Consider the following 27,796-nt stretch of genomic DNA (forward strand, 5'->3'; position numbering starts at 1 on the left):
GTGAATGCACCCTTAGTTTTATATCTACCTGTATATTCTGTGTATTGTATGTAACCCCCAAATGTAAAGCACCATGGAATTAATTGTGCTATATAAATAAATAAATAATAATAATAATAATAATAATAATAATAATAAATACTTTGATAGATCCCTGTTCTCTAAATAAAACAGCTCGTCCACTAACACATGATATCATCTGTAATATGCAAATGCATTTTCCTTTTGGCATAGATTTACTGGTTTGGCCAAACCTCCCATCATAGCAATAGGCTTATTGAAAAAATCATGCATGATGTTTAAGAGGGCTACCCCTAGAGGGCAGCAAGCAAAGGCACTGTTTTCCTGATTACATCCTAGAAAATGGATTTGCATATTATTTCCCATAGGAAGATGGGAACACTAGGGGCTTTGTTAAAGTACTCGATCAATGCCATCCTAACCAAATGTGAATTCAATAAGCAGCTGCTTGAGTTATTTTGTTTAATTGTAGCATTTGGGCAACCTTCACCCACATATCTGTGCAATATGGTGTCTCCCCTACATGTGTATTACTATAAATATTCACACCGTTAGGCCGGGTTCACACAATGTATTTTGGCACGTAATGTGGCACGTAGACGCCGCGGGAGCTTTTGCGGGCCATATACGCTCTCATTGTTTTCAATGGGAGCCGGTACCGTATACGCGGCGCTATTTTACGGCCATGATTCTGCGGCGGTTGCAAAATAGCGTCTTCGTGCCACATTACGTGCCAAAATACATCGTGTGAACCCGGCCTAATAAAGGGTACAACAGAGACACAAATAAATATGCAATGTCTCCAAGTAACAGCCTTTTTTCCTGCCGCATTAGGCACTTTCCTACATGTGTCTATAAAGCATAAATGCATTTGACCACAGGGGCATTATTAATTTAATATTTTTTTTTTATATAGAGCAGATTTGTATGTTAAACACATCTAGTTAAAGCAGATTGTTGCATTACAAAATGTTTAGAAAGCCAGAAAAGAAACTGCACTTTAACCAGATAAGTCAGATCTGCTCATTTTTCTTCTATTCTGCTGATAAGTTTGCTGAAGACCTTGCCTATGTTTTTCATTCAGGAGTCACGATTATTTCCCAGTGATGTGAATAATGCAAGTCAGTTGTTTCAGATTAGTTCTAATGGATTAAACTCTTCATATTCACATTTTATGCACTTTATTTAATGAATCAGACATACAGTATTCTGACTAATGTGCCCAATGTGCCATTCACCTGAAACAAATATTATAAACAAGTTTTTAGAAGGACGGTGCATAAAAAATGCATTTCATTCCTCTAGAATTACCATCCACCTCTGGAATCCTCCACTACAAACCGAAATAGGTAGGTGAACTGTGAAAGTGCCTCTGGCGTATCATCTGGGGTATCATGCAACCGTGATAACTTTTTAGACTAGATGACCAGGTGGTAAATGTCAAATAGAAAACCTGAAATACTTTACATTCTCTTTAAGTTCATTTTTGTTAGTTATTCCAGAAATTTGGTGTCAAAATAAAAAACTTGGAGGAATCTAGGCAGTACATACTAAAGAGAACCTTTCACCACTTCCATCAACTCCAGCTCTTTGCGTTCTTTCATAGGCACTGTTCACTGGATCTGACAAATTTGGACTTTTTGCTCTACGCACACCGTTCTTGAGCAATCAGCACAGTTAGTTTTGGTGCCAGATATGACAGTGCTCCGCAATGTCAAGTGAGTGGTTTAAGGGAGGAAAAGATGAGGTATTCAGAAATCTCTAACACAGTCTAAATAGAGGCGGTGTCAGACAATTCTAAATCATGTTCCCTTTCCTGCTCCTTCTGGACACCACCACTTCTTGAAACCAGTTGTGCAATTTAGACAGTACAGAGAGTATAAATTGCACAAATGACATCAAACCAACTGATTGCTCAAGATTGGTGGGGGCTAGAGAGAAAATTCAAATTGTGTCAGAATCAGTGGAGCAGTGTCTATTAAAGAATCCAAAGAATTCGAGTTGGCAAAGTGGTGAAAGTTCCTTTTTGCAGGCAAAACTAGAGTAAAAACATTACTAGTTGATAGTATGGGTTGTTACTATTTAATCACTGTCTCAGCAGACTGTAACATTCTCTTATATTTACAGAACATGCTGCTAGTTTCTGAAATATGATTGTACTTTTTGTTGTGACGTTTCCAAAACTGTATTTTAGGAATACAAGGATCGCATCAGCTTTTCCCTGCACAATGGCACCAGGTGGCGTGAACGGTGCTAAACAGAGAATGGGCCCATACACATGGTCGTGATTTTCATGGTTACATGTGTGGGCCAATAGTGCGGGCTGCATCAGATAGGACAGATCCTATTCCTGTCCTATTTTGCAGCCTATGCTTCCATGGCTTCTATTCATTTAATGAAAGGAGCTGCGGAACAACAGCCTGTGCACGGCCATCACACAGGGAACATCCCGTGTCCCCCATGCAGTCCATGCTTTTACTTCATGGCAGGCCGGATGTATCACAATCATCTACAACCGGCCTAACTAACATGAAGCCAATCCTGAGAAAATGAACAAGTGAAGAGCATTTGCACTAAACCAGCAAAATTAGATTTAGGAATTGTGCATTATGGATTTTCTTGAGCTATGATTCTAAACATTTTAAAAAAGTCAGCATGCACATAACATAAGCAATGCTAGAATCTTAAAACCAATGTACAACAATGAGTCAAGGATGGTGGACAGTCAGTGCAGGTTTGAAGATTTAGAGCAACATCCAAGTCGGTGATTTGCTTTTAATTTGATTGAAAATGTATTTTACAGCAAGAAACAAACCTAATAACACTGCAAAAGTAACACAGAAGAAGCAGCTGCGTTCTCAGAACTAAAGACTAGTTACTTGAAAGTCCAGACCTTGAGATCTTTACATATGGTTGGAATAATCATTTTAACTGGAAAGGTAATGCATCTATCATTTCTACTATATAGAAAATAATATTGCCGAATTTTCGAATTTTAAGTTCACTAGCACTTTTTTAAAAGATTAGTTACAGATTTCTTTCGGGATGCCAATCCTGTGACATTAGTCAGAAAACGCCATTAGGATGCACATTGTTCCTCGATCAATTATTAGAGGACAGAGCCTACATAATAATGTCATATACAGATGTGTCCACTTAACACATCTCCAGTTTGGTTAATGACTGTAGTGTCTCAAGAAATCAACTCAGTAACAATGTTACAAAAGTCTAGAAATTCTGCAATTCACCCTCCCCCACTGCGTGTTTGTTCATAGACACAAGCAGGATAGTCATATAGCTGAGACTACAAAGTCATGATTAGAGATGAGCGAACAGTAAAATGTTCGAGATTCGATATTCGTTTCGAGTATCCCCTCAATATTCTACTACTCGAATATCGAATCCTATTATACTCTATGGGGGGAAAATGCTCGTTTCAGGGGTAGGCAACGTTCGATCAAATTACACTTACCAAGTTCACGAGTGAGGGTCGGGCTGGACCCTCTGAGAAGTCTTCTCCATGCAGCATCCCTGCGGCGTCTTCCGGCTCTGACTTCACTCTGCCAGACATCGGGCCTGGCCAGAGCCGACTGCGCATGCCCGGTTGTGCTACAAGCGGGCATGCACAGTCGGCTCTGCCCAGGCCTGATGCCTGGCAGAGTGAATTCAGAGCCGGAAGACGCCGCGGGGAAGCTGCAAGACTTCTAAAGGTAGGAGAAGAAGCAGCGTTGATTGGCCGACTGTATAGCATTCAGTCAATCAATGCTGGTTCTGCATCGAACTTTTCCATTCGAATAGCGAGTGGTACTCGATCGAGTACGAGTATTTTGAATACCGTAGTATTCGATCGAATACCTACTCAATCGAATACTACTTGCTCATCTCTAGTCATGATCTTTTTAGAAAAGCTGTTTAACCTGTGACACACATAAATGGACGTGTATAGGCACAAAGATGAGTAAGCAAAGAAACATCTGTAGTTCAGAGCCAAGCAGGAAATCAATAGTATCATGTGATTGTGTGTAATGCTGGCAGTGGTTTCCATTTTCATCATCAATCTCCACCACCAGATTAATCTTCCAGACCTCCTTTCCTCTACCCTGAACTTTGGACAGATGCTTTGTGCTCACAGGTATACAGTCTCCCTAGGTGGACAGGAATACCAGCGTACCTCTATAAAGTATGCCCACTGTGCTTCACCTCATCCTCTTTTTGTTTTACCAGGCACTCTCTTGTGTTCCAAAAACATTTAAGCTAGCACTACAGTTTTACTGTTCCAGTTCCGCTGACCTTTTGTGTACAATCTCTATCTATACCACTCTTTTGCTTGATCCTCTAATTCTTTGCACTAGTGTCTCTCTGGTCTTACGCAAGCTACTAACTATACTGCAACCACTCTAGAGGTAGAAAAGTCCTGATCCCCATACAGGAATACCAAGGAGACAATACCCTTGCAGTGGCCCTAAGTTGAACTAGTTATTTGGCACAGTGGGTCTACAACCCGCTATCCATAGTACTGTCTCTACAGACTACCATTAATAGAATTAGAATGGCAAATTGCTGCAAAATTGTATTTCTACAAATGGGCAACTCTTTGATACCAAATTTGATACATAAAACAGTTATATAAATAAGTAACATTATATGCAAATTACAGCATATCACATATATGTATGTTAATTTCATAAGAAAAAGTAGACAATGTACCTCATGGTTAAGTCGGGTGATCTGTTGTTTGGTTTCTTCAGCAGTGATGAAAAGCATTGCTGGGTTGAAATCTGAAAAGTCTGCAAAATATAAGCAAACAACAAATCTAAATACACATTATTTGGGTGGGGGGGGTGAATTAAAGAAGGCATCAACCTTTTAAGGGATTGTTCAGAAATTGAGGCAAAAAAACCCCATTCTCATGTGTTAACCCTGCTAAGTATTCTGACACCAGTGACCATTTGGTTTCACATCAGTGTCTGGATACTTGAAGTTATGTAAAGCTGAGGATGTCCAGCATCTATCTCCCGACACCAAGTGAACATTGGCAGCAGACAAAGGAGCATGTGAAACAGGTGAGTATGCTTTTTTTTTTCTATGTCTCCCTCCCTCCACATCTACATGCGTTGCTCCAGTTCCTGGATAACCCCTTTAACTCCTTTGTAATGATAACTACCAAAAAGACAAAACAGCAACTTATTACAGAACAGACTCTCCATCTTTTTTCATTCATTTCTTTATTTGTTTTGTGGGGGGATTTTGGTAAGAGATGCAGGTTGGACAGTGTTTTTCAATCCTATACCACAAAGCCTGTATGAGCTGCAGTAGTTACACTGATGAGCAAAAGGGTAACAGTGTTTTGGCTTTCAGGCTCCATATCTCACCATCCATTACAGCTTCAAAAGTGAGACTTTTATCATTTTATAGTCAACCATCTTGGTTATGTCATAAAGAAATTTGACTTGCAACTATTTAGTATATGGTTACTGTGAATGATATCACCTTACCAAAGCCACTTGGCACACCTGGCGATCGCCCTCCTTTCTTACTTTCCACTCACCCCCTGTGAGTGTGCCTGGATTTACAGGATAATATGAAATGAACTTTATAAATTTTATATATTTATTAATCTGATGGGTCCGTACTTGCCACTAACATATACAGAAATACATATCAGTGGATGACAAGAAAATACAGATAAAAGCACAATACAATACATAAAATGGGAATAAAGGATAGAAAGGAAACAATACCAAAACGAGCCTCAGTGTGCCCACATGGCTTCCAGGCTCAGAATTCTCTTAGTTTCCCCCCAGGGGAGACCAGGCCAAGAGTGCCTTACATGTTGGCCAGATACAGAGATTTTTCCTCGAATTGAGACAATATAACTCTCCCAGTCTCCTCCCAGGCTCCTCCCTACAAATTGAAATCCATCCATCCATTCAAAAGACAAGAGGTTGATGTCTGAGCTAAATATCAGAGACAAAAAGTCGGCTCATCCTAAGGCCTATCAGTTGTGGCATGACAAACACGGCAGGGGAGGTGGCTCATATGCTTCGTAATAGTGAGATCACAGACACCCAGCCTGAAAAAAGGTGAAGAAGCCTCGACTTAAGAAGTGTTGGCACGAGTTTACGAAAAGTGGATACGGGTGACCTGAAGGATGAGACATAAGTCAATAGACTGGGCTCTGATGGGTGAAAATGGATCTGGAAGAAACAAAGGAAAAGGGGGCTAATGGATTGAGAATTTGAAGGAACTGTCAAGTTTGGAGGAAGCCTAAAGATATGAGGTTGTTTCACAGACAAAGGCGTTGAATACCAGGATCAATGGTGGTCTCAATGCTTAGCTATAAGTGAATATCCTACAAAATGAGATACTTTGGACAATGAAGTACTATGGGTATGAAAAGGACAATGTAGTGTTCCTGTAGGTCAAAGACCTGATCCGAAGCATGAAGTAGAGGTGACAATGAAGACAATGAAGAAAAGGTGCTAGATTGGCCCAAACAGTCCCCAGACTATAACCCAATGGTCAACTTGTGGGTAGACTTAAAAAAAAAGTTATATTTATACCCAAATGAGTCGACCAGTATGTGCCAACATTGGGAGCATGTACAAGAGATCTGGGATCAGATTTTGGTTGAGACATGCTTGAATCTGAGAGCATGCCCAGAAGGATTCAGGCAGTGTTGAAAGCCAAAGGTGGATTTACAAAATACTAACAAAATAATAAAAATTTAGATTTTTAGGTGTAAAACAGTAACAATGCAGTTACATGACAGGAATCTGCATAACTAATCATATGCTAAAGAGTTGCAAGTCAACGTATAAGATAGCCAAGAGGACTGTCTATAAAATGATCATAGTCTCACGCTCGAAACTAGTGGATGGTGAAATATGGAGCCTGAAACTCAAAAGTTGAAAACATTGTTACCCTTTTAACTGTCAGTGTATAAATTACAGAGATAAAATGTGAAAAGTTAAAATTAGGGGCTTGTGATTATGCAGGTTAGGGCAATATTGGGGTCACAGCAAACTATGTATGTTTTTGCATGGGGTCACACAGTCACGTACAACTGCAGCATTTTTAATTTCTAAGGCAGTGGAGTGACAATGCTGTCAAGAATCACATAAGAGACAATACTGTGAAAATCTGATTCTATGTCCAGGAAAGTTATTTAATTGTTAAAGATCTTCTCTCATATTCTTTTGGAAACTGATCGGACATTTTCCATTCCAAGAAAATTCCTGAAAAGCAGAAAAAGTAGTGACAATGATTTTTCCATTGTTGCTGACTAAATTGTAAGAGTGGAAAAGCTGGAAGACAGAAGAGGTATGACACGGGCTTGTGCGCTGCGTGTCTGCTGTGCCCCACGGTCATGAGGTACAATATGGCATGGCAGCATCTCACAGTATATGTCTGCTAAGGAACAAAGAAAAAAGCAACAGATGGTTGCCATGTTGCTAGTAAAGAGAATGGTAGAAAACCTGAGAAAAGTTCAAAGTTTCTATAGTTTCTCTGTAAGTTTTCCAGCTATACCTAGTGAATAACAGAATACACAGATGGTATTTCACACAAATTCCAAATATTCTCACCTTTCTCTAAGTGTATTTTTTTTTGTTTGGGTCGTGATATAAATTTTATGCAAAAGGCGTATGTAAGACATATGCTGCATGTTCCATTTTACAAATGAATAGTATGAAGGGCATACAGAGATGATATAATAATAGTAATAAATAATTGTCAATAATAATAATACTTATTATTACTATTATTAATTATTATTATATAGTATATATAAATAGTAAATTAAAATAATATATACATAAGATACATATCAGATAATTTTGAAAACTATTGAAATGAAACTGAGATAAATTTATGTAGGACCATAGCCATTAGAGATGAGCGAGTAGTATTCGACCGAGTAGGTATTCGATCGAATACTACAGTATTCGAAACACATGTACTCGATTGAACACTACTAGCTATCCGCAGTAAAGATTTGATTCAGAATTAGCATTGATTGGCCGAATGCCAAACCGGATAGCCACGACTGAAAGCCGGTGCACTGCACCGGCATCCAGCTGCGCAGTCTGCTCCAGATTAGGCCCAATGAATGGCCCTAATCCGGAGTAGGGAGTTTCTTCAGGCTGAATCGCGAGGCGACTCGGCCTGAAGAATGAGCACCTCCTGAGCGGCTCCCATTGATTTCAATGGGAGCTGTCTTTTTGGTCAGGGTTTTGAAGCAAATATGACCTCAAAACCCCGACCAAAAAACTCTGTGTGAACTTACCCTAAAATTCACCACAGTCATAAGGAGGTGCTTGCCTTGTCATGAATCGGGTGCACTAATCTATGCTAGCTCGTCGCTGGTATAAATTTCTGTTGACATTTGCGCCACAAAAATGATGCATATGTTAGTGAATTTGGCATGGGACAAGCCAGCATAAATATGTAACTTTCGACTATTTTTTGAAAAGTCACAAACCACCAGTTTGGGAAGTTTAATCGCTAATAGCGGCACAGATTCTTAGTGAGTCTTCTGCTATATTTCAGAACAGAATAAGCCGAGCAAAACTAATAATGTATTAATTTAAACCTCTGCTCATTCTGGAGTCAGAAGTCTGGTGGGTGGTCCTAGTTAGTGATTGACGAGTAGGACCACCCACTGGACTCCTAAGCCCAGAATGAGCAAAGTTTCTAAATAATAAAATACTCATTCTAGTGAATTTTTTCCCAAAAAATATGTTTATCAATTGGCTAAGCCTTCTTGCCTTATGCCATGCTGTCCCCAGATAGGATTGCCTAGGATCCCTTTTAACCACTGTCTGAATCCCAGCACCAGGCTACCATGAATCATAGCCTGTAGACTACAAATGATAAATGACTGCTGAGCGAGCTTTCTACTCGTGGTGTGCGCTCTTTGTAGGCCAAACAGATGTCTTCTACTGGGGCTACCATTAACCTCCACCATATTGAGTGTGAAGTTGCTGCTGCATTGCTGTTTTTGGAATTTGAGACATTTTTTGGAAGCTGAGACATTCTAAGTAGAGTCGGCAGACAGAGAACTACAAGCTGCTGGAAGTTGAGGAAGACGCCACGTCCCCATAATAATTATAAAGTTTCTCATATTAATTTGTGCTAGTGTTATTTCTGCTTGAACCCAAAAGGTAATTAATTGACCCTTTTAAGACAATTAGACGAAGGAAATGTGAGCAAATAGTTAAATAGAACTTGTTTACTGAGACGGTTTGGCCTCAGAATAATGAAATACCGTATAATTGTTCTATTATCTGTAACCTTTACTCATATTCCAGTCTCTAGCTACATTGGCACTTTCAATATAATTTCCTTAATAATAGTTGTTTATGAATATGCCTCAGTTAACCTAGGAGGAAGCTGTGGCTGCAATAAGAAATCTGCAAGAAAAAGAGGAGAACCAATTAAAAATAATGGTTCTTATCGGCATCCTTACCTTGTTAAACGTGACATTTTAAGTTTTAATGGGGTGCGTTTTTGTGACTAATGTCGGTGTTGTAATAATTCTTTTTTATTTTAGGTATCACCCCAAAAAAACATTGGCTTGCTTTATCATAAGTATACAACTGGCATATATGGGAAATATATAGTTATACTGTATAAGATTATTTATGTTTCCATGCAGCAAAATAAAGTGGCATTTCTGTATTTACGGAAGCAGAGCGGAGATTGAAGATTAAATAAATACTTCAATTATTTTCAGCTCATGGACAGAAGCAACATACAGACAGCAGCTATCCAATTACAAGAACACATCAGCAATAAGAAAGGCACAGCGGGAAGGATCACACAGCAGTAGAGGAGTTACTTGCCAGCAGTTGAGTTAATGAATATGTTATTGGGAGGGATCTGACATTGCATTATATAGCCGCAATATATGTGTTGTTGAAAAGCCACGTTTTAGCAAAACATAAAATAGTGTAAAATGTTTCCCCAACAGGCAGAGCCATAAACACTAGAAAAACACTATATCCTTCCCTATCACCTTTACCGGAGCTACGATATATAGTTGGAGGTGGCTAAAAAAATGTTAAGGCAATTTACGCTGACCTAAAGTAACTTTTTCTTTATATGTTACATATCTTAGCTCTCTTCAAATGCTTTATTCTCTTTATCTTTATTGTGAAGCTGAAGATGAAGCTTGCAAAATTCTTAATAATTAATACATTGGGAGATATTCTGTATAATTCCAAAGGAATTCTGTAGTTAGTAGAAGTGCTCAGCTTTTTCCCTACCTCCCATAGGTTACTTTCACACCACTTACTTGTCAAGATCTTGTTTTGTTTAATAAAGTTTGGTGTTTTCTGTTGGGGTTGTTCAGGGTTTTAATCCGGTGGTCTGGGGTCTTGTGGTAATTTCCTTGCTATTGGGCCATATGCTTGGGCATTTGGTATCAGCCTTTTGAGTGTACCTGAGGGACTATGGATCAAACCTCAGGTGTGGGTCATTATTAGAGATGCGCAAACAGTAAAATGTTCGAGGTTCGATATTTGTTTCGAGTAGCCCCTCAATATTCGACTACTCGAATCGAATATTGAACCCTATTATAGTCTATGGGGGGAAAATGCTCGTTTCAGGGGTAGGCAACGTTCGATCAAATTATACTTACCAAGTCCACGAGTGAGGGTCGGGCTGAATCCTCCGTGCAGTCTTCTCCTTGCAGCGTCCCCGCGGCATCTTCCGGCTCTTCATTCACTCTGCCAGGCATTGGGCCTGGGCAGAGCCAACTGCGCATGCCTGCACTACAAGCAGACATGTGCAGTCGGCTCTGCCCAGGCCCGATACCTGGCAGAGTGAATGAAGAGCCAGAAGACGCCGCGGGGAAGCTGCACAGAGAAGACTTCTAAAGGTAGGAGAAGAACCAGCATTGATTGGCCGACTGTATAGCATTCGGCCAATCAATGCTGGTTCTGCATCGAACTTTTACATTCGAACAGCGAGTGGTACTCGATCGAGTATGAGTATGTCGAATACCGTAGTATTCGATCGAATACCTACTCGATCGAGTACTACTCGCTCATCTCTAGTCATTATCATTATCCTATGGGACTATCCTGGGGCCTTTATTAGGAGGAGGCTGGCTTCCCCAGTTGCCAGTTTTCGTGGTTACCATCTAGAACTCGTGGCTCAGGGAGGAATATTGTTTGGTAGAATCGCAACTGACTAAGAAGTGGTGTGAGTGTTGCCTTATGTGTGAGTCTGATTTGTCCCTCCATACTTCAACTCTACCCTGTCCTTCAGTTCTGTTTGCCTGACACTATCTTGTTGTTTGTGAGGTTCTGAGTTCCAGTTTGTTTGATCCAGTGTTACAGTTCTGTGTAAATATTTAAAAATAATATTTTTAAACTACAGACCCGCTATTCTGCAAGGCACTGCAGCGAGGTCCACAGGCCCAGATGGGTGGCTGTATGTCAGAACAGTACACTACCAGTTAAACTGCACTGGCAGTGATGTGGCGCAGTGCTTAATGTGTACAGGTGGCAATAAAACCCTGCCAGTTAACCTCACTGGTAAGGTGCACCTGTACAGTTGAAACAGCAAGGCTACCTAGGGTTAACCGTCACCCCAGGTCAGCAACATAACCTGCTCCTGCTACAGCTAGGAGAAACAAAGGAAGTATTTGACAGTTTCAGAGGCTACCTCAGGGACCACACCTGCTGACAGCACCTCAGGCTGGAACAGAGTCCACTGCTCCTAGCCTTAGTGTAGGGCTGCCAGTTCAGGATTTACAGGTTCTAAACTAAGTACAGACAGAGGCCTATTCTACAACCTGCCTCAATGCTGGAGCCTAGCCCTGAACTACTGTCCTTAGCGAACTTAGTCAAAGTGTGAGCACCGGGTGGGCGTCGGCTCACACTATATAAAGGGAAGTCCCCGGCCAGCAGGGGCGGTGGCCATGACATCACCAGTCATGCCCAGTATGGCCAAAATGGGACTTAGTCTGTGTGCGCCTCCAAAATGTCCGAGCATGCTCAATAGGGGAGAAATGGCACTTAGTCTGTGAGCGGCTCCAAAATGTCTGAGCATTCTCAGAAGGGAAAAAACTGGACTTATACTCCAGTCGACTCACTGCATGAGGCCGAGGGCGAGAGTCGGATTGACCCACAGGTGGCGCTGTGCGCCGTGATGGAAACCTGCGAGACCCAATCCTAACATCCAGTCTTGTGTTAACCCTTTCCTCACCTCTCCACTGTTTCTCTCCTCATTCTCTTGTTGAGTATTATGTTGTGCTGCGTGTCTGTTGTCCAGCTCATCCCATCCTGTTTGTTTTGTCTGCAGATGCACCTTGGTTTCTGCAGGGGTGACCACCTTAGTATCCCCAGCCCCTAACTCTCTGTAGCTCTTGCCCTATCTGTCGGCTAGGCCTTCATATTAGAGAGCCAGGAGTTGTCGGGGCCAAGGCTAGCTTGGGTACAGCTGACCACCACCTGCAGGCAGCCGTAGCCAGCAGCCGTAGCGTCAGGGATAGTCTCCTTCCCCTGGATCCCATGGATTTCTTCATAATTTCTACTTTGTTTTCAGTTTTGACTTTTTCTTGAAAGTCCACTTTCCATATTATAAAGCAAAGAAATTAAAGTCTAGTTGTCACTTAAAGACGTTGTCCAGGCTAAACAATATTTTCTAATTAGGCCGTGGGAGGTGAAAAAAATATAAAAAAAAAAAATTCACCTATCCCCGATGCTCCGGTGTCTTCGCAGGGCGGTCTGGTTGTGCATCTTGGCTGCCTTCTTGATGTTGAATTTCTCACCAGCTATAAGGTTCCGATTCCCTTCCATTCAGGCTTCTAATTGACCTCAGTGGTCACGTGACTGCTTAGGCCAATCAACGAATGGCCTTAGTGATCTCAGGAAGGGAGCAAAATTAGTGATGACCCCAGTTCCCTTCTTGAGGCCAGTGACTGGCCTCAGTGGTCACTTGTGGTGAGGACTTCTGCCAGAAGACAAAAATGGAGCTGCTGGACTGGACCATGCGAGGAGGCTTCGCTGCATTGGGTGACAGGTGAGTATGGTTTTCTTTTATTTTTTCACCTCCCCTGGCCTAATTAATGAATAAAATTTTAGCCTGGACAATCCCTTTCAGTTTCAATATTTCAGCCATATTTAGTCATATTTCTTTGCCAAAAAATTAATAATATATATTTATAGGGCTTACAGCTCAAGTTGACTGATAGTTTTCCATATTTCCACTATACCTACTGTACAATTTTCTTTACCTGCAGTCTCCATTAGGAGACGTTTGCAGATATATGCAGCTTCTATTAAGCTTAGTTATATACCTTCTCAGTTTTAATCTCTGTCTAGGGGTTACTGCAGGAAGGAAGAAGTTTAGCAATTAAATTACAACTCTAATTATAAACATCTTTCCATAAATCAATAGTAAAATAGAAAAATCCCTCTTTCTTTCTAATTCCTGCAGTGATTTCCCAATTCCCTGATAAAGTCCCTCCACATTAAGTAGAGAGGAAATGGATTTTCCGCTTCACAGAAAGAACAGGTTACTCCTTGAAAGTCTGAGGAGGGGGATGGAGAAGCTGCTAACTACTATGGTATAATGTCATTTATGTTACTGCTTTTGTGTGTGTGTTAGGATTAGAGATAGGGGAACAGAATCTCTTATTTTAATGTGCATTATATCAGCAGCAACATGGATGACATCATATAGCAGTATTGAGCAGTTTTGCTATGACTTGAGTACCTGGTTGAAACAGTAGTACACTTATTTGATGCGGCTGTGTCTTTGTGTGTTGGTGTTGCTTCCTCTCACCTCCTTCCCTCAAATTCCTTCCCCATTGACACCTACAGGAGGGACTAGTGCAGTACTAGAGTGGAAAAAGAGGCATTTTTTTGGTAATAAGCTGTATTATTTATCTTCTCTTCTAGTATTGCACTGGGACTGGATGCCATTCTTGAAGAGAACAATGTTACGGGTTATTGAGTATAGATTTTAAGGACACGTTGATCCAGGGTTTTTATACTGACTGCTAGATTGGAGTCGGGAAGGAATTTTTTCCCCTGAAATGGGGCAATTGGCATAAGCCTCATGTTTTTTTTTTTTTTTTTTTTTTTACCTTCCTCTAGATCAACACTGTAGGGGATTGCAGGGTTATAGGTAGGGTTGAGCTTTCAGGATCGATTTTAAAATCCGATTTCCAATCATTTTCCATCCGATCCCAATTGTGAAATTTACTCGACCACCGATCGGAATTCGATCTTTTCCAATCCCAATCGCTCAACCCTAGTTACTTTATGTTTATGGAGCAGGGTTGAGCCTATCTTGAGATTTCAGGATCGATTTTAAAATCCAATTTCTGATCATTTTCCATCCGATTCCGATCGTGAAATTTACTCGATCGCCGATCGGAATCCAATCTTTTCCCATCCCGATCACTAAACCCTAGTTATAGGTTGAACTTGATGGACTGATATCTTCATCCAACCTCATCTACTATGTAACTATATAACTATTGATTTATGGGCAGTTGTAGAAATAAATTTTAATGGTTGTATGAAGGTAAATATTTAATGATTATATTATTTAATATTAATCAACAAAGCGTTTGGAACTTAAAAATGATATTATATTATATTTTACATTATATATTAACCCCTTAGCGACCCTTGACGTAACTGTACGTCATGGGTCGCATGGGGATGTATGGAGCGAGCTCACACGCTGAGCTCGCTCCATACACGGCAGATGCCGGCTGTATAATACAGCCAGGACCTGCCACTAACAGCAGCGGTCGGTGCCCGAGCCGATCGCTGCTGTTAACCCTTTACACACTGCGGTCAAACGTGACTGCAGTGTGTAAACGGCGCCGGCGGCATGGGCGCCGCCATGTTTCGCCGATCGCCGCCCTCCTGAACGTCACAAGAGGGCGGTGATCGGTTGCTATGACAGCCGGAAGCCTATTGAAGGCTTCCAGGCTTGTCTCTGCACTAGATCTATTAGACGATGCCAGAGGCCAGAGGCATCGTCTAATAGAAGTGCTGCGATTTTCCTATTCACTGCAATACTGTAGTATTGCAGTGAATAGTATGAGTGATCAGACTCCCTAGGTTTCAAGGTACCTAAGGGGTCTGATCATAAATGTAACAGAAGAAAAAAAAAAAGTTTTTAAAAGTATTAAAAAAATAAAAAAAATATAAAAGTTCAAATCACCCCCCTTTCCCTAGATCAGCTATAAAAGTAATTAAAGAACATTAAACATAAACATATTAGGTATCCCTGCGCTCCAAAATGCCTGAACTATTAGAATATTAAAACATTTATCCCGTACTGCGAACGGCGTAGCGGCAAAAAAAATAAAAACAGCCAAAAAGCGTTTTTTTCAACACTTTGCCTCCTATAAAAAATTGAATAAAAAGTGATCAAACCATCGGATCTTTCCCCAAATGGTATCAATAGAAACGTCATCTTGTCCCGCATAAAAAGACACCACAACCAGCTCCATATATGGAAATATGAAAAAGTTACAGGTGTTAGAACATGATGACACAAATTTTTTTTTCTATTTTGCAAAGTTTATCATTTTTTTAAAAGTATCAAAAAATTTCAAATACTATATAAATTTGGTATCACCGCGTTTGTACTGACACGTAGAACACAGGTAACATGTCATTTGTACCAAACAGTGAATGCTGTAAAAATTAAACCCATAAGAAAATGGCGCAAATGCATTTTTTCTCCAATTGCGCCTCATTCTGAATTTTTTTCCAGCTTCCCAGTATATTGCACAGCATATTGAATGGTGCCATTACAAAGTACAATTTGTCCCGCAAACAATAAGCTATCATGTGACTCTGTGAACTGAAAAATGAAAAAGTTATGGCTCTTGAAATGTGAGGAGGGAAAAACGAAAATGCGAAACCAAAAAATGGCCTGGTCCTTAAGGGGTTAAGAGGAGGCTGTAAATTGTAAGTTCTTGAAGTTCTCTATTCAGCCAATGAAATTATTTTGGCACTATAAATAATGTTTGGTGCTTTTACGCCCAAACTTTGGAAAAGAATTAGCATAATCACTCTTATTAATCTTGTGCCCTACACCTAATTACAAAGATGGCCTAGACACTTAAATGGATAGAGAATGCAGCACACAGAGATACTGGTAGGTGAATTAGAAGTTGCAGGAAAATAATTTACATACCGCTGACCCATTTATCTAATAATGTAATTTTATTACAAGCAAGTTGGAGATACATAATAACTAGAGAGGTGCGCTTTTTGTACCAATAACTGTGCAGGGGAAGTGGGACAGAAACTACAACAACGGAGGCATCGAGAAAAAAAATCAGAAAAAGTAATTGGCTGGCTAATTCAGGTGACCTTCAATTTATACAAACAGTGGATTTAATATCCGGTTCATATGAGACTGTGAACTATGTCATTGTGAGACAGGGATAGATGTACTGGCAGGGTTACCTAGGGATTACCTTTATTTAGGTGGGAATGTTACTCAAACAGCTCTTTGGGGCTCTATCTGGTCGGGATCCCTGTCAGTTTGACAAGCGTTGATTAAATCAATGCTGGTTCTGCCGGAGGCTTGTCTGTGAGGAGGTGGAGTCTAAGATCGGACCAGAATGGAGACTGCTGTGGACCGATCTTAGACTCCGCCTCCTCCGGCAGAACCAGCGTTGATTGGCCGAATACTGTACTCTGTATGGCATTCGGCCAATCAACGCTGGTCAATGCATTCCTATCCTGAGATGTAGCAGTAATGGCCATTCGCTCAGCACTGCTACACAGGAGATGAAGCAGAGGTGAGTGTGCGCTGAACCCTGCTGCACACTCAGCTCTGCTGAGATGCAGTAGAGATGAGTGTGCAACAGGGTTCAGCGCATCTTTGATGCAGCAGAATTGAGTGTGCAGCAGGGTTCAGCGCATCTCTGATGCAGCAGAGCTGAGTGTGAAGCAGGGTTCACATCTCTGGTGTAGCAGTGCTGGCCGTGCGCTCAGCTTGGCTGCATCTCCGGTGTAGTCGAGCTGGGCTCACGGCCAGCACTGCTACATCTCGGCATAGGAATGTATTGACCAGCGTTGATTGGCCGAATGCCATACAGAGTACAGCATTCGGCCAATCAACGCTGGTTATGCTGGAGGAGGCGGAGTCTAAGATCGGTCCACGGCAGTCTCCATTCTGGTCCGATCTTAGACTCTGCCTCCTCACAGACGAGCCTCCGGCAGAACCAGCATTGATTGGCCAAAGCTGTACTCTGTATAGAGCGACCACTCGAATCGAACTTCGAACATTTCACTGTTCATCTCTGTTTGCTCATCTCTAATAATAACATAGCAAGCAATATTTTCCCCGTGTTGTAAAATTATGCTATTTGATAAATTTGGGTCACTGAGCTGTCATACAGAATTACCAGTAAAGGCTTTTTTAAAATTTATATCAATGGGGATGTAATCTTGTCTGGAATAGAGACAATTATATAAAATACACTAAAGTATCTATCTATCTATCTATCTATCTATCTATCTATCTATCTATCTATCTATTATTTTTATTTAAAAAAAAACCCTGTCCTAACCACATATAAGCCCTGACATTATTCCCAACCATTGTCTGAGCAATATATTGAGAGCTGATACAAAGCCCTAAATAAACCTTGACAGTACTTTGCCTTGTAAATTGCTTTTAAACAGTGACTTGGCCACTACCTCAGAAGTAAAAAAAATTACATTATGGAGTGTGCAAGGCCAGATGCCATAACTTCTTCTCAATGTAGCGAATTTTAGAAGCAAAGAAGAAAAGGACAATTGGTTTCTTACCTGAAGGCATGCAACTGGAGTCCTCTGAGTTGTAGAATTTGAAAAATAAAAATATATAAAACATTAATAGATTTATTATAAATAAATTAATTTTTCTGCCATTTTTATGGTACTTTTAATGATTATTGTTATTATAATTATTATCTATGAAATATTTATGCTTTTATGTGTTTATTTATATTTTTTACTTAATCTTAATTTACATTATTCTGATTTGAGTGACTCCTATTAACACATGTATGTTGTAAATCAGTCTAAAAGCAGAAGCCTACAGTCTGATAATTAGGATTCATTCCATATATATTACCTCCAACATTCTGATTCAATCGCGCTTGTTGTCTCAACCGATAAGCTTCAAAATCAAATGCTTGACCTTCTTCGATGCCATTATCATCTTCAATCCCATCGACAACCCTGTTAAAAGAAAGATATTATCCTAAGTATTATTGTATTAAAACATTTGATTGAGTACTATATGTAAGCTTAATAATGTATGTGGGTTGTGGTATTTATTTATTTATTTTTTTTATGTAGATTGTGAGCCCCACATAGAGCTCACAATGTACTTTTTTTTTTTTTCCCTATCAGTATGTCTTTTGGAATATGGGATGGAAATCCATGCAAACACGGGGAGAACATACAAACTCCTTGCAGATGGTTTTATGCCCTTGGCGGGATTTGAACACCAGGACTCCAGCGCTGCAGGGCTGCAGTGCTAGCCACTGAGCCACCGTGTGGCCCCCTGTGGTATTTATTATAAAAATATTTCTTTCAACAGTTCCAGGGACAAAAAGATTTATCTTCCCAATCCTACTGTTTCTCATACTTCCATTGATGCAAAACAATTGCCTTTTACTTGTTTTTCTGCACTTTACTTTAGAATTATTATTATTATTGCATTATGATTTATTACTTTTACATTTTTGCTATGTTTGTTAAAAAATTCTATTTTTTTTAATGTTTGTCCAGCTTTCAACATTTTTGCCTAGTATTTCATGTAGGTGTTAAAACGTGTTTTGAGCTACTCATATGCCTGAATAGCCTTTAAAAAGGCTATTCAGGTGCTGCCCCCAGTCTTTCCAAAACCGACCCGTTTTTCTTAAAAACTGGTACCGATATGCTAATGATGCTCACAGAACACCCTGGGTGTTCCCATGGCAAGCGAGCACCCCCTGCGTCATACCTCTTTCACACCCCTCAGTGTCTTATGCTCCATTGTGCCCTCCTCCTCCATACTTACTGTTACCCGCCTCCATCCTCTGTAGTCTTGCTTCTGTGCTTCAAGTCCCGTGCATGCAAAGTAACACTCCGTTCTGTGTGCTACTGCGCATGGCCTAGTGCCATTTTCTTGTAGCTACCTATAAAACTTGGCATCCTGCTCAGTAACGGAGGGGCGTGAAAGAGGTATGATGCAGGGGTGTCCTTGCTGGCCATGGGGAATGCCCATGGTGTTCGGTGAGAATCATTTGCTTATTGGTTTTACCGATTGTAAAGAAAAACAGGGGGGGGGGGGTCTTTGTAAAAACTGGGGGCAGCACCTGAATGGCATTTTTAAAAAGAATGTGAACTGTATAGGAAGTTCTAATACATCTCCCTTCTGCTCAATCCACTACTGGCTTTAGCTAAAAAAAACCTGCAAAAAATCTGTAACACAAAAAAGCTGTGTTTCCACAATATGGGGCATTAGCCTCAACTGCTATTACATGTTCAAAGGCTGACATTGAGCCACCTTTTAAACACAACCAAAAGAAATAATCTTTTAGAGGATATTACATATCATTATTTGTACCAATTATAGAGGGTAAGACTTTGAAGAAAACTAATTATTAAAACTTATTGTTTCTATGGAACATGTTGTCACCCTACTGGACACTATAACAGTAGTTGGCATTTACTTAATATTTTAGGACCTTATAGAATCACGTTAAAAAAACATTGAAGTGTTTTTGGAAATCTGGGTTCTGTAGTTTGCATATAAAACTGTACAACACATTATTAACATAAAATCACAGTATGGCTGTATGGGTCCCAGACTTCTTGGAGTATCTGTCATATAAAATATGTTAGTGTATCATTTGCCATGTTAATGTTCTAATGTTCTATATATGTTTTACACAAACACATGGAAGGTGGAAAGTAACTGGAGTAAAGATGTTTTCTGGAACTTTGGGACTGATTGGTCTATACATTGTGTAGTGGCTGTGTATAGTACTACGGCTCTCTGAGTTAATGTAAATTACAAAAAGGAAAGTGTTAGCCAGAATCCCATTCACTTTTCAGGTAGTTGTATGTTTGCAATGTGGGGCGCTGGTAAAATATTCCTGTTTTGGAGCCAACTTGACACAAATTTTTGATGAAAACTCTGAGGTAAATTTCCAGAGTTGCAGCTCAGCATTGGAAGAAAATAACGCCAATAAAGATATTCTTACAAACACGCAATTCTCAGCTAAAAGTCTCAACTCACTCCTGCAACACAGGACTACTTCACTACTGTTAGATCCTCTCTGACAACCCCAATTATTTAATATTTTTTACTCAGTTCATGACTTTTGTCACATATTGGGAGCAGACGATGGATAACTTAAGAAAAAGCTTCTACATAACTGTATGGAGCTTTGTTGTCCAGCATCTTCATTGAAAATATTAGAGAGGAGGTTTCACGAACTCCACTGATTCTTTACAATCTTGAATAGGTGTTGTTCCACTGATTCTCATGCAATTAGAATTTTTTCGATTGCCCCCATTGTTCTGGAGAAAATAGCCCTGTACAAGTCAGAAGCCAATATGCTAAATAAGATCTCTTCTATTAGGTGTGGAGTTCTGTGTTGGAGCAGTCGGTCTGGGATGGCCTGTCTGATAGTAGAGAGACTATTTATCATATTGGGTACTGAAATTGGCAGAATGATTGGGAACTGGAGACAAAATTGTAACAGCACTGGAATCAATGGTGCACCACCTATTAAAGGATGGACAGAAGCAGGTGTTGGTGGTGTTTGAAGAGGCAGTGAGAGGTCCTCTATAACTATCATCTACAAGGCCACCTATAACCTGTCCTTTCCCTTCATCTCTAACAAAATAGCCTCCACACATATAATTTTTGATCTTTAGTAGAGCCCACTGTTTATATCTTCTATACTCTTGAAGTTACCCTAAATGATCACACTCTAAACCTTCAATAGCAACCAGAAACCCAACTTTTTAGAAGAGTTTACAACATACCATTATAATATGTTCTATCCTCACCTACTGTTTCCTTTATTGTACCCTTGTAGATTGTAAGATTGCGGCCTGGATCCTCACTCTCCAGCTCTGTACCTATCTGTCACTCACTTAGTCCCACTTTATTGTGCTTGTTTTTTGTCTGCGGCATTGATTATGTACATAAACCCTTTTCACAACTACAGTAAGTTGTAACGTCCACAAGATAGGGGATAAAATGCCAAACCCAACCGCCCTGTCTGAATGGAGTGACAGGCCAAGCATAGGTATGCACTGTCCATTCACTGTTTCCTGGACTTCTGGAGACTGCACTACACAGCAGTGTTATAGGAAATTAATGGAGCAGCAGTGTGCGTGATCACCTGCTTCTCAATCCAGATGGGGGGATGGGATTTTAATTCTTATGATTTGGGCCAGTCCCAATGTTGGAACCCTATTGATCAACTTATTATCCCTGTGAGAAGATGACAGGTGGAGAGCCGAAGTCACGGTATATCTCCTCCAGGTTTCTGACTTATGTGTGGTCCAATAGGCCTCAGTCCCAGGTTTGGGTCTTGGATTCATTACTGGGGCATAAAAGACTGTATTTCAGGGCAGACCCTGGGAGTGAGAGGAGGCACTTGGGTCTGTATTGACACTATGAGACTGCTGAAATGGCATTGTGTTAGTTTTGGTTGATTTGTGTGGCTGTGTTAGGATTGTGCAGCAGGTGCGGCCATGATATGCAAGTCGCAGCCTGTTTCACTGCACAGTCCAGCACGGCAAGGGTTAACCTCCCTTGCAGCAGCCAGGCGTGGTCGACTGTTTGACCGACTGAGGTGTCGGCCAGTGTATGCTCGGCGTGGGGAGCTGGGCTGTTTACTGGTGACCGCTCCTTCCCTATTTAAGGGGGCTGGTCTTGATGCCCGGCACTCTAAGATCATTCCTCAAAACCTAATTGATGTGTGTGTGTGCATGGGTTCCAGCCTCATCAAAAATATTAGTTGGCCTTAGCTAGCAATTCCCCTTAGATAGCAATGCCACTGTTAGTTGGGCAGCATGCTGCCTTGTGTGTTGTGTGGTGAATCTCTCAGTTGGCCTTAGCTAGATTTACCTCTCAGTCAGTGTTCACACTGAAAGCTAGTTGGCAGTAAGCTGCCTTGTGGGTTGGGTGGAACTGTAACACACTGGGTTTAGTCGGTCTCTGTCTAGTCCAGGAGTTCTGGCTAGACAGTTTAGTTTGTTTATGGTAGCGGCTGCTCTGATCTGCCCAGGTCTCTGTCATCCTAATAGAGCACACCTGGTTGGTTTTGTTTAGCTGGCAGTGACACTAACTGCCAGACTGTGTTCACACCAGAGTGTTATAGCAGCTCAAGAGTCCAGTAGGGCTCCGCAGGGTTTTTGTTTATTTAGTTTTTTTTTTTAATAAACCCTGCTGACTGTAACAGGCTGGTAGTATTTACTGTTAGTTAGCACTCAGATGATGTGAATAGGGGATAATATTAAAACTTGGTCCGACCCCTTTTGAAGGCACCCTAAATATATATTAATAATAATATTTTACACCTATTTCTCTGAAATAAAAATTCAAAATGAACAAAATGGCAGATGCTGTCATCTTTCAATGTTTTGTCACCTGCAACTATGGGGACGTGAGCATATCATTTTGCAGGAATGAGTATTTGCCCTGATTTGCTGACAGTGTAATTATATTGAGGCCCGAGGCAGAGAATTATTGTGCAGCAGTTTGTACCATACAATTTGCTTATTTGTCATAATAAAAGTAACCTGACTCTAAGGAACAGGAAATCGATAATGTAAAATGTATTAATATGTTAAATATACCTGGGTGTAATTTTAGTATATATGAATTGTCAACCAACCTCTTTTCTTCCAGATCTTTATAAACTAAATGAGCTCCCGCAGTAAACCTTGTATGCAGAAATCCAGCAAGCCTGTCGTACTATGATATATGATAGAGTATTTTCTATGAAGACAAATGAATCTCCCTTGCTGAGTCTATTTTAGTTCGGTTGACATTCTAGCTTTGCCTTTTATTTGTGAAACTTGTCAATCATTTGAGGACTGCACCATTTACTTGTGAATGCCTGAGGCAGAAGATCCAGGTCAGCTCTTCTATTTCCACTGTGTCAAGACTCAAGACATAGGGAATAAAAGGACAGCAAAGAGGAGATAGTCTAATTATTACATGCGGGACGCTTTTATGAAGCTCTTAGTATAATTAGATGTCATTGATTGTTTATGTAGATTCTAACATTCATTAATATTTCTCTGCAGCTGAATATATTAGATGTCAGACCTCCCAACCATCACAATTATCTAAGTCAGTTCTATACTGTAGGGGGTGTATGCTCATGGAAATGACTATGTAAGTGGGGCCAGGCGGGGGGTAAGATTTGTTGAGCCACAACTTTACATAAACAAATGCATCTTCTGGGTAGCTGAATCCTGATAAAATGTTATAGTTCCTGCATAAAGGGACCCTCCGCCCAGCGATCGCCTGATTAAAGATCATTGTCATGGCTTGGGCTCACCAAAGGGTTCCCTGATCCTCTAGTGGACCAGTCCAATACTGACATACATGGTAAGTATTGACAAATCAGATGTGTAAAGGTTATATTTCGAATATTGCACTGTAAACTCAAAATAGACCTGCTTTCACATTTAACCCTTTAGTTTTACTATTTATGCAATTAAACACACTTTTGCAATACCTTTTTTCCCCATTACTACTTTCCAATAATTTTAGATGAATTAATTGTATTTATTTAGAATTATTTTATTGTTTGGAATTGTGCAATGGCTTATTTTTAGTGGCAAGACCGGACATTTTTATTGATGCCGTTTTCGGGAACATAACGATTTTTCTTTCTCTTTTTAACGTTTTTTTTTTTCTATGGCCAGCACATAAAAATAGAAATTCTGGTCTATTTTTTTTTTTTTTTTTTTTTTAGATTTTTGGCATGGCCTAATATGATTATACATAGGAAAACACAGAGGTCTTCATTAGGATCCCGGCAGCCATGTAAAGGCATTGGACCCCTGCAATCTCACACATAGGTCCTGATGCCTATAGGAGGGAGCCCCCTCTTTCCAAAATCACTTTGATGTTGTGGTCTCTATTGACAGTGACCTCTATGGGGTTAAACATCTACACATTATGAGCAGGTGCCTGGCTGTGAGTTAGCAGTTGGGCTCCTGCGTGTGAGCATGTGGTAGACCCCCATACATTATTTAGCTGAAAATGATGTAGAACGTCAATTGACAAACCTAGAAAGTCTATACACTTGTCACTAATCACTAATCACACTTGTCACTTGTCACTAATGAGTTAAAATAATATGTACTTGAGAAAAAAATTGTTTTTCAAATATATAGCTGAAATTCTGGTTGGGCATTCTAAATTATATGTATATTTCACAAAGGAAATTTAGAGAAAACCTTAGTTTTTCACATAAATTAATCTCATAATCATCTGATGCCACTACTCATGTCTAATGCCACCACATCCCTTGGTTGAACTTGATGGACATATTTGTTTTCTCAACCATAATAACTATGTAATTCTGTAAATAAGCAATTACAGTCTCTTGTCTGTTTCTTGATAAGAAAATATCATGAATATTTGTAGCGTACCACTGGGAACACTACAAAAGAAAGTTTACATTTAATTGGAAAAACAAAGTTTGAACAGCATTCGGCTAGCAACAAAAACATTTCTGAAAATAACTTCTGAAGTCCACCTACTCTGTCAAGACTCACCTCCCTTAGGAGGCATTCACACAGAGGAAGTTGGCGTTGATACTGGCACGTTAACTTGTCGCAGGATCAGCGCTGAAAAAAAGACTCCCATTGAAATCAATGGGAGGCTTTTTGTCCTATTGATTTCAATGGGGTCCGCGTGGAAAACGGAACCCATTGAAGTCAATGGGAGACTTTTTTCAGCGCTGATTCTGCTGCGAGTTATCGTGCCAGAATCAGTGCCAACTTCCGCCATGTGAATGCCCCCTTAGGGTCTTGCAGACAATGATACAGCTAAGAAACATATTTGGCCTTAATTCATAGGAGACCAAGGCCCTAAGAGAGGTGAGTCATGTTAGTCTAGAGATCCACCTAACAGAGGTCTCCTTGATAGGGCAGGTAGGCTTACAATTACAGTTTGATCAAAAATTAAGGTACCAAGGACCTCATTTTCATGTATTCTTATATACATAATAGAGCTATTGCAGTAATGCTCTTTTTTGCATTTATATTGCAGCCACAGCGACGTGCACTTGCATTTCTTGTTCATATAGTTTGGCAGTACTGACCAACTTGTCAGTGTTTTTTACATTTATTCATAGGTTCTTCTGAGAAACATGTTTTGCATTGTTTTATACATGTTGTGTAACCTGTGCCTTATTACACCAAACCACTACAGAACGGGTCCTTAATGATGGCACAACCCAAACAGAAAGAGTTCTTTACTTCCTCTTTGGAGTAAAAAGAAGTGTGGAATGTGAGGAGAGACTAAGCCCGAACTCAAGATAATCAGAAGAAAGTCCAGCTAGACCAGTCAGTAGTCAGGACATGGGAATAATATCTGCTCAAATAGAGATCAAATGTGCCGGATGAGAAACTTAGCATTAGTGTTATGTGGGTCTTCAGGCTACGACCCTGTCTGCATCTCAGGACAGTCAGGACAACCTTGCTGATTTACACCGTGTAGTGGGACTCTTAAAACTTTGTGGACTTTGTGAGAGAGTATTGTACACTGTTTGGATTGAAGATTGCCACAGCCAGGGAGACACAGACTGTAAAAAAGGCAGACCATCACCCAGGTCAGCCACAGCCTCCTGTGGTATTACCAAAGGTATTGTACTTCCAGAAATTGGATGCTATTTAACCCTGTTCTACTAGAGATGACCGAACAGTGTTCTATCGAACACATGTTCGATCGGATATCAGGGTGTTCGCCATGTTCGAATCGAATCGAACACCGCGTGGTAAAGTGCGCCAAAATTCGATTCCCCTCCCACCTTCCCTGGCGACTTTTTTGCACCAATGACAGCACAGGGGAGGTGGGACAGGAACTACGACACCGGGGCATTGAAAAAAATTGGAAAAAGTCATTGGCTGCCGAAATTAGGTGACCTCCATTTTAGACGAATAGTGGATTTCAAATCCGGGTCATATGAGAATGTGAACTTTGCGACTATGAGACAGGGATAGCTGTACAGGCAGGGATAGCTAGGGATAACCTTTATTTAGGGGGGAATGTTATTAAAAATAACTTTTTGGGGCTCTATCGGGTGTGTAATTGTGATTTTTGTGAGATAAACTTTTTCCCATAGGGATGCATTGGCCAGCGCTGATTGGCCGAATTCCGTACTCTGGCCAATCAGTGCTGGCCAATGCATTCTATTAGCTTGATGAAGCAGAGTGTGCACAAGGGTTCAAGCGCACCCTCGGCTCTGATGTAGCAGAGCCGAGGCTGCACAAGGGTTCAAGCGCACCCTCGGCTCTGATGTAGCAGAGTGTAGTTGAGCTAAACACACACATTCAGCACTGCTTCATCACGCCAACAGAATGCATTGGCCAGCACTGATTGGCCAGAGTACGGAATTCGGCCAATCAGCGCTGGCTCTGCTGGAGGAGGCGGAGTCTAAGGTCGGACCTGAATGGAGACTGGTGTGGAGCGATCTTAGACTCCGCCTCCTCCAGCAGAGCCAGCGCTGATTGGTCGAGTTCTGTACTCTGGCCAATCAGCGCTGGCCAATGCATTCTATTAGCCCGATGAAGTAGAGCTGAATGTGTGTGCTTAGCACACACATTCAGCTCTACTTCATCGGGCTAATAGAATGCATTGGCCAATCAGCGCTGGCCAATGCATTCTATTAGCATGAACTGAGTTTGCACAGGGGTTCTAGTGCACCCTCGGCTCTGCTACATCAGATTGCTACATCTGATGTAGCAGTGCCGAGTGTGCATCAGATGTGTAGTTGAGCAGAACTGGCTCAGCACTGCTAAGTCTCTGCATTTGCATAGGAATGCATTGGCCAGCCTTCGGCCAATCAGCGCTGGCTCTGCCGGAGGAGGCGGAGTCTAAGGTCGGACCTGAATGGAGACTGGTGTGGAGCGATCTAGACTCCGCCTCCTCCAGCAGAGCCAGCGATGATTGGTCGAGTTCCGTACTCTGGCCAATCAGCACTGGCAAATGCATTTCTATGGGGAAAAGTTAGCTTGCGAAAATCGCAAGCTGACAGGCATTTCCATGAAATAAAGTGACTTTTATGCCCCCAGACATGCTTCCCCTGCTGTCCCAGTGTCATTCCAGAGGTGTTGGCATCATTTCCTGGGGTGTCATAGTGGACTTTGTGACCCTCCAGACACGAATTTGGGTTTCCCCCTTAACGAGTATATGTTCCCCATAGACTATGATGGGGTTCGAAACCCATTCGAACACTCGAACAGTGAGCGGCTGTTCGAATCGAATTTCGAACCTCGAACATTTTAGTGTTCGTTCATCTCTATGTTCTACCTCAAGTAAAGTTATGCTGTTCTGTAAACCTTTTGTCTCTTGAGTCTTGTTCCTGCATAACCATCATGGGCACATTATGATGCATTGTGCCATCATCTGGCCTCTTAAATGAGCTGTAGGCTTTAGATGTACTTGACCATGATCAATGTTAATGTATTCCAACCTTTTTAAAGGTCCTTTTCCATTTTTATGGGCCTGAGCAATAAGGTCTATTTGGTTTCAGCTCTCT

At 40.9% G+C, this 27,796-nt stretch overlaps 1 protein-coding gene across 5 annotated transcripts in view; it reads right to left on the reverse strand.

Moving 5' to 3' along the window:
- Nucleotides 1-27,796, reverse strand: part of KCNH8 (potassium voltage-gated channel subfamily H member 8) — a 300,278-nt gene that overhangs the window by 9,965 nt on the left and 262,517 nt on the right. For 3 of the 5 annotated variants that reach the window (XM_075271408.1, XM_075271407.1, XM_075271404.1), the window contains 3 exons: nt 18,136-18,242; nt 17,829-17,852; nt 4,729-4,808 (listed from right to left, as the gene is read on the reverse strand). In XM_075271408.1, the coding sequence (XP_075127509.1) occupies nt 4,729-4,808; nt 17,829-17,852; nt 18,136-18,242 (211 nt within the window). The remainder of the gene's footprint in view (nt 1-4,728; nt 4,809-17,828; nt 17,853-18,135; nt 18,243-27,796) is intronic. The other 2 variants (XM_075271409.1, XM_075271405.1) reach the window with 1 other exon arrangement.

The sequence above is a fragment of the Leptodactylus fuscus genome, chromosome 4, assembly GCF_031893055.1.
Source record: "Leptodactylus fuscus isolate aLepFus1 chromosome 4, aLepFus1.hap2, whole genome shotgun sequence".
Taxonomy (NCBI): domain Eukaryota; kingdom Metazoa; phylum Chordata; class Amphibia; order Anura; family Leptodactylidae; genus Leptodactylus; species Leptodactylus fuscus.